The sequence below is a fragment of the Chrysochloris asiatica genome, unplaced genomic scaffold (genome assembly GCF_000296735.1).
Source record: "Chrysochloris asiatica unplaced genomic scaffold, ChrAsi1.0 scaffold00154, whole genome shotgun sequence".
NCBI lineage: Eukaryota > Metazoa > Chordata > Mammalia > Afrosoricida > Chrysochloridae > Chrysochloris > Chrysochloris asiatica.
Window position 1 is genome coordinate 7,519,091 of NW_006408672.1, and position 8,368 is coordinate 7,527,458.

Genomic DNA, 8,368 nt, shown 5'->3' on the forward strand with positions numbered 1-8,368 from the left:
TAACAACAAAAAGACAACCCAATCAAATAATTGGCAAAGGACACTGCAAAAAAATGAGCATCAAACCATCCATCCCACAGTTCTCACTAAACAGCTCGGTTCAATAATCTATTGCAGCGGCCACACAGAATTCAGAAACCATACTCACAGTTACGGGGTTTACTAGGGAAGTTAACAAGTTATAATGCAGGATGAAAAAACTCAGGGTGTAGTTCTTCCATTCAGGACAGCCTCTCCTCTCCCATGACCACAGGCAGGTCTCTCACTGGCTCTTGGCCACTTGGCCTAACCTGTGCCCTGCTCTGGCAATGCTCACAGGGCACACCACTAAAACAAAATTTAACTTGCATATGATATTAATACTATTGTTCAATGATTTCCACATTTGTTTGGATCCCCTTTCTTTGGAATGGGCACAAATACAGGCCAGGTAGCTATACTCCCAAATTTCTTGATATAGATAAGTGACCATCTCCGGTGCTATATCAGTTTGTTGAAACATTTCAATTTGCATTCCTTCAATTCCTGGAGGCTTGTTTTTCACCAAGGCCTTCAGTGCTGCTTGGACTTCTTCCTTCAATACCATCAGTTCTTGATCATATGCTACCTCTTGAAATGACTGAACATCAACCAACTCTTTTTGGTACAGTGACTCAATATACTCCTTCACTCTTCTTTTGATGTTTCCAGCATCATTCAATATTTTCTCCATAGAATCCTTCAATACTGCAATTCACAGCCTGAATTTTTTCTTCATTTCTTTCAGTTTGAGAAATGCTGAGTGTGTTGTTCTTCCTTTTCGGTTTTGTAGCTCAAGGTCTTTGCACATTTCGTTAATATTTGACTTTGTCTTCTTGAGATGTCCTTAGAAGATTTATGTTCATTTCTTTACTTCATCATTTCTTCCAGTCACTTTAGCTTCTCTACACTCAAGAGCAAGTTCCAGAGTCTCTTCTGACATCCATATTGGTATTTTCTTTTTACTCCTGTCTTTTTAATGAGTTTTTGCTTTCTGCCTGTATGATCTCGAGCATCATTTCTATCACCAAGACCATATTATATGACTACTGATACTTTCTCTTTGTTTCCTATACAGGGTTGCTGTGGCACTTAATAACAACAGTTCCTAGGCTATCCATCTTTAAGTATTCCATTTCATTTTTGACAACTTCCAATTTTCCTAGATTCACACATCATACATTCTATGTTCCAATTATTAGTGCATGTTTGCAGCTGTTTCTTCTCATTTTGAGTTGTTCTACATTAGGAAATGAAGGCTAGCTTAAGGAAAGCTTAACTCCACCCACATCATTAAGGTCAACTCTACTCTGAGAATGTATCTCTTCCCAAGCTGCATTTGAGTGTCTTCTAACCTGAAGGGATCATCTTCCAGTACTATATTTTAATGCTCTTCATAAGGTTTTCAGTGGCTAATCATTCAAAGCGGGCTGCCTCTCCTTCATATTCTGTTTTAGTCTGGAAGCTCCACTGAAACATGGCTACCTTGGTTGACCCTGCTGGTATTTAAAATACCCGTGGCACAAACATAAGCCAAGTGCTGCAGGGAGATGTTGCTGACCTAGTTGAGGAGCTGTGCTGACCATTCAATGCTTAGTTATTATTACATGCCTTTGAGTCAGTTCCAACTCATAGCGATCCTATATAGGGTTTCTGAGGACCCACTGGTAGGACTGAACCACCGGCCTTGCAGTTAACAGTCCAGTTCTTGTCCTACAGTAAACTGGTGCAACTTTATCAGAAGTTCATAAGGTAGTCATTTGAACAGAAGGAGGGGATACTGGGTGATTTAAACATGCAAAAAGTGTACGGCAGAGTTGTTGTATCCTTTCACTTTATTCAATCTGAATGCTTTAACAAATAGTTTGTGAAGTTGGATAATATGAAGAAAAACATGGCATCAGCATTGAAGGAAGATTCGCTACCAACCTTTGATATGCAGATGATACAACGTTGCTTGCCAAAAATGAAGATGACTTGAAGCACTGATGAAAGTCAAGACTACAGCCTTCAGTATGAATTACACCTAAAGACAAAGAAAACTAAAATCCTCACAACAGGGCCAATATACAACTTTGTGATAAATGGAGAAAAAACTGAAGTTGATGATTTCATTTTACTTGGATCAACAATCAGCATCCATGGAAGTATCGATCAAGAAATAAAACACTGTAGTGCATAGGAGCTCTGGTAGCATAGTGGTTATGAATCGGGCTGCTAATCTCATGGTCAGTGGTTCAAAATTACCAGCTGTTCCACGGGAGAAAGATGAGGCTTTCTGCTCCCTTAAAAGATTTACAGCCTCGAAAACCCTGTACACGTTCACTATGAGTCGGAACCGACTCCAAGGCATATAACAACAACAACAACAAATGCATTGGGCAAACCTGTAGCAAAAGACCTCTTCAAAGTTTCTAAAATGCCACTTTAATGTAAGTTTTTGGTTTTTTATTTTGTTTTTTTAATTGCCATATACATGTGAAAGCTGGACAATGAAAGGTAAAAACAGAAGAATATTGATGCATTTGAATTGTATTGGCAAAGAATGTTGAATATGCGGTAGACTAGCAGAAGAAGAAACAAATCAATCTTAAGAGTAATACAACCAGACTGCTACTTAGATGGCTAGATTTCAGCTCTCCTGCTTTAGACATGTCATAGGTAAATAGAAGGTCTGAGAAAACAAGGAAAAAGCTCAATGAGATGGACACAACAGACACAAAAATGAGCTCAAACATACTAAGAATCAGGAAGATGGCACAGGACCAGGCAATATTTCATTATGCTGTCTATATATCACCATGAGTCAGAGCTAACTCAGTGGCAAGTAACAACATCAACAACAATCAAAATTCAAGATGCATATATACCTTAACTCAGCACCTCTTCTAAGAACTTAGCCAGTATATATATAGACTTACAGCTGGATACAAAAATGAATCTGTATAAGAAATTTTTCCTGCAGTATTGTTTGTTGGGATGAAAGACTGAAAACAACCTGAATGTCCACATGAGAGGACTGCTTCAATAATGTGAGACATAATATGGAACACGGTGCAGCCATTAAAAAGAGTGTATGTTACTATATTGTGATCTCCAGTATATAGCAGTGAACAAAACAAAGTCTAAGACTCCTGGTGTGGCACTGAGGGTTAATGCGCTGGACTGCAAAGTCGGTTTGCACCACGGGGTCAGCTGTTCAAGCTCACCAGCTGCTCCTCGGAAACCCTATACAGAGTCACTAAGAGTGGAACCAACTTGACAACACTTAACAACAACAGCAAACAAAGTACATAGTACATTCCCCCCACCCTTTTTTAGTACACTCCTATTTTTTGTCCTGGTGTGGCACTGCAGGATAATGAAGTGAACTGCAAGGAGGGTTTGAACCACAAGATCAGTGGTTCAAATTCACCAACCACTCTTCGGAAACCCTACACAGGGTCGCTGTGAGTAGTAACTGACTCAACAGCATTTAACAACAAATAACAGAATTGTTAATATATGTTAGAAATTTCTGGGATGACAAACAAGAAATAACCCACATTGCCTGAGAGTAGGACTGGCCCAGTGAAAAATTTTTAAAAATGCAGGACCTCTTGTTCAAAACTTAATCATTTTTATTAACAGCAACATAAGGACTGGAGTAGGACTTCCCAGAGACCATGTCCATGAAGCCAACCAGCCTCAGGTTATAATAACAAGCATGCCTTGGTCTGAAATGGAAGGGAGAACAATTTTTCTTTTGTTTGGGGAGGGATTCATAAAACCTTTTATTGTGAACTGAGTGAAGATTAACAGAGCAGAGCATTAGCTTAACAGCAAGTAACTCACACAAGTTATTTCATCAGTGATTGCCATCGCCTCCATTGCAACAAGAGTTATTCCTCGTGTTCTTTGCACCTGCTCTTCTTTGCTTTGGTTAGATTTACCAATGGTTTGTCGATTTTACTAATCCTTTCAAAGAACCAACTTCTTGTCTTGTTGACTCTATCGTTTTTCTGTTTTATTTATTTCTGCTCTAATTTACTATCTTTATTACTTCTTTTCTTCTGGTGGTGGTAGCTTTGCTTTGCTAATTGTTGGAGATGTTTGGTTAAGGTGTTGGCTTTGGTTCTTTGTGCTTTGGGGATGTATGCATTTATTTCTAGAAATTGCCTTCTAAGCACTGCTTTTGCTATATCCCAAAGGTTTTGGTATGTTGTGTTTTCATTCTCATTAAATTCTAGGCATTTTTTTATTTCATTTTCTATTTGTTCTGTTATCCACTACCTTTGTAAACAGGATGTTATTCAACTTCTGTGTATTTGATTTTTTTCCCCTCTTGATATTCCTGTTGTTGATTTCTAATTTTGTAGTATTATGAACTGAAAAGATGCTTTATTGAGACTTGCTTTGTGGCCTAACATATGGTCTATTCTGGAGAATGTTCCATGTGCACTAGAAAAAAATACATATTATGCTGTGTTTGGGTTGAATGCTTTGTATAAATCTATGAGGTCAAGTTGATTTATTGTGTTATTTAGTTCTCTGTGTCTTTGCTGAGTTTCTTTCGAGTTGTTCTGTCCTTCATTGAAAGTGGTATATTCAAATCTATTATTGTAGAGTTGTTTATTTCTTTCTTCAATTCTAACAGAGTTTGATTTATGTATTTTGAGGCTGCTTCATTGGGAGCATAGATATTTATTATGCTTATGTCTTCTTATTCAATTTATCCTTTAATCATGAGATAATGTCCCTCTTTGTCTCTTATGCTGGTTTTTGCCTTAAAATCTATTTATGCCATACTTGCTCATCTTTGATTGCTGCTAGCTTGGTATAATTTTCCATCCTTTGATTTTTAATCTCTTTTTGTCTTTGTGTGTAATGTGTGTCCCTTGTAGACAGCATATTGAAGAATCCTGTTTTCTTATCCATTCTGCTACTCTCTACCATTCTCTGTTGACAGATGCATTTAACCCGTTGGCATTCAATGTACTTACTGGTAGGTATGAATTTATTGCTCTCATTTTGCTGCAAGTTTTGTATGTGTATGTGATGCTAGATGTAATTTTTTGTGCTGAGTTCATTTTATTTGTGCATTTTCTTGACAATTTCTTCATTCCTGTTATCTTAATGTTTTTATCTTAATCCTTTTTCTTGTTTTGATGTGAAGGTGTACTAATTTTCTTTCAGTTTAGAAAACAATTTTCATGGATGTTCCTTTTGAACCATCTTAATTGTTAAATAGTGTGTATGAATGCATTGATTTTTCAATTATCATTTTAAAACATATGTAAAAAATAATAATTTACCACCACCACACCAAACCCAAACAAAATACCTTTCTCATCTTTTTCCTTAGTATCAACAGTGATCATTAATGAAAATGAGGAGCAGGGTAGAAGAGGATGGGAAGACAGAGTGGGTGTGGGAAGGGTAAAAGTGAGAGGTGAGAGGGAAAATAATTGCTCACAGAGGAAATCTGTGGGAAGCTCCAGGTTAAATCCACAGGAGAACTGGACTGGCCCATAGATTGCACTAAGTAGGTATGCACCACATTAGGATTGTTTGAAACAAACCTACATCCACAGGAATATTAGCTATACAATCCTCTGGAAATGCTAACACAGCTAACTAGATTCTTATAGCCCCCAACAAGTAAACAAGTCATGCTTTAGATCAGGGATCTGCAAACTTTAATGTATCTCTTTTTTTACTTTTGGATTACATGGTCTGTTTCAACTACTCGTCTCATCTCTACCGTTGCAGCTTGAAAGCACCCATATTCAACAAGTAAATGAGTGACCCTGGATGTATTCCAATAAAACTTTATTTTAACAAAAGCAGTCAGTAGTTTGATCTGGTCTTCAGATTATAGTTTGTTGGTCACTGTTTTAGATTAAAAACACAATAATAAAGAAAATATAAGCTAAAGAACTAAAGTTTTGTGTCATCATAAGATTTCAATACGCAGAAGCATGAATGAAGTCCCTGTATTTTGCTGTGTCTTGATTTCCTCATCTGAAAATTATTTCAATGGCTTAAATAACTTCTAACATAACTTTTGGTTCTAATATTCTAAAATTCTTTAGCTTTAGAAAAAAAAGTTTCTTTTTAACGGTTTCATTTATTATGCATTGTATTAGTTATCTAGTATTGCTATAATAGAAATACCATAAGTGGATAGCTTTAACAAACACAAATTTATACTTTCATAATTTGGGAGTCTAGAAGTCTGAATTCACAGCACCAGCTCTAGATAAAGGTCCTAATCACCTTTCAGTACCTATAGGTCCTACATTCCTTGGAGATCTCCAGGTGTCTTGGCACCAGCCTTTTCTTGGATCTAGGAGGGATCTGGAACAGGACCTGAGGTCCAAAAGACACACTCCATTCCTGAGTGTTCTTTCTGACTCTTAGCGACCCTTTATAGGGTTTCTGAGGAGTGGCTGGTGGATTTAAACTGCTGACCTTGCATTGCAGTTCAGTGCTTATCCTACAGTGCCACACAGGACTTCACTAGAAGTGAGAATTTACAACACAGGATAATTCCATCAGATCAGTGCTGATCACATTGGATCACATCATCAGGGATGATTACATCATATTACATCTCATCACAGAAGTGACTACTGCATCTTACCTACCAAACCCTGAGAATCCTGGCATGGTCAAGTTGACACAAAAAACCTTTAACTGTCACAAGCACAAAGGAGCGCTGGTAACATAGTGGTTACGAATTGGGCTGTGAACCACAAGGTCAGCAGTTTGAAACTACCAGCTGCTCTGCGAGAGAAAGATGAGGCATTCTGCTCCCATAAAGATTTACAGCCTCAGAAACCCTGTACAGGGTCGCTATGAGTCGGAACCGACTCCACGGCACACAGCCACCACCAACTCCATAGCTCAAATGCATCAATTCTTCCACAGTCTTCCGTATTCACTGTCCAACTTTCGCAAGCATATGAGGTTATTGAAAGTACCATAGTTGGGTCAGGCGCACCTTAGTCCTCAAGCTGACATATTTGCTCTTACACATTTTAAAGAGGTCTTGTGCAGCAGATTTGCCTAATGCAATGTATCACTTAATTTCTTGACTGCTACTTCCATGAGTGCTGATGGAAAATGAAGGACAACTTTGATTTTTTCTCCGTTTGTCTTGATGCTGTTTATTGGTCCAGTGGTGATGATTTTTTTTTCTTTTCTTTTCTCTATGTTGAAGTACAACTCACACTGAAGGCTGTTGTCTTTGATCTTCATCAGTAAGTATTTTAAGTTCTCTTAGCTTTCAGCAAGCAAGGCTGTATCATCTGCATATCACAGGTTGGTAATGTGTCTTCCTTCAATCCTGATGCCACATTTTTCTTACCTAATCCAGCTTCTCAGATTATTTGCTCATCATACATATAGAATAAGTATGGTGAAAGAACACAACCCTGGCACATACTCCTAATTTTAAACCATTCGGTGTTCCCTGTTCTGTTTGAACAACTGCCTCTTAGTCTATGTACAGGTTCCTCATGAGCACAATTAAGTGTTCTGGAATATTCATTCTCCACATTGCTGCCTACAGCTTGTCATGATTCACACAACCAAAAGCCTTTGTGTAGTCAATAAAGCACAGGTAAACATCTTTCTGGTATTCTCTGCTTTCAGCCAAGACCCATCTGACATCAGCAAGGATCTACCAGGCTCTGGATGGTAAAAATGGATCTTGACATATAAATTGTGAACAATTTCAAATGCTACCTCAAATCAATCTGCTTTAAACAAATCCTGATAAAAAAAGCAAAAGAATTTTCAATGAAATTGATTACTCACCCCACAATATTGCTCTTCATTGAAGATCTGTGGGGGCAAAGGAATCCCGTTTTGAGGTTTTTTCTCTCCAGGTACATTCTCTCTCATCCACTTCCTATTATCTTCGTCTCCGGCTATATCTAATTCCTTAAAGTCGATTTTATTAGCTTCCAAAAAGCCCACTACTTCTTGCTGTTTCTTCCTAATCTGGTCAAGAGTAGAGAAAGATAATTACTATGCTGCTTTTGAAAAATACCTTGCTCGTATTTACGTAAGTTAAATCCTTACTCCAGATATACTATTGTTGTTGTTGTTAAGTGCCAAGTCGATGTCGACTCATAGCAACCTTGTTTATTTAGGGTTTCAAAGGAGTGGCTTGTGAGCTTGAACTGCCAACCTTGAGGTTCAAACTGACCTTGCAGTCCCACGCATTAATCCACAGTGCCACACCAGGACTATATAACATCTATATTTCTGATAAATATTTAAACAAGGAAAACAATAATGTACTTCTTCATTATAAAATAGCAGTGATCATTTAAATTCTGAAATTTTAATCTCATCTATG

At 37.7% G+C, this 8,368-nt stretch overlaps 1 protein-coding gene across 1 annotated transcript in view; it reads right to left on the minus strand.

The window, feature by feature from the left end:
• The window catches only part of SH3BGR (SH3 domain binding glutamic acid-rich protein), a 124,152-nt gene that overhangs the window by 103,873 nt on the left and 11,911 nt on the right, over positions 1–8,368 (minus strand). Inside the window, 1 exon segment of the mRNA XM_006878378.1 lies at positions 7,822–8,007. Coding sequence (XP_006878440.1) covers positions 7,822–8,007 — 186 coding nt within the window.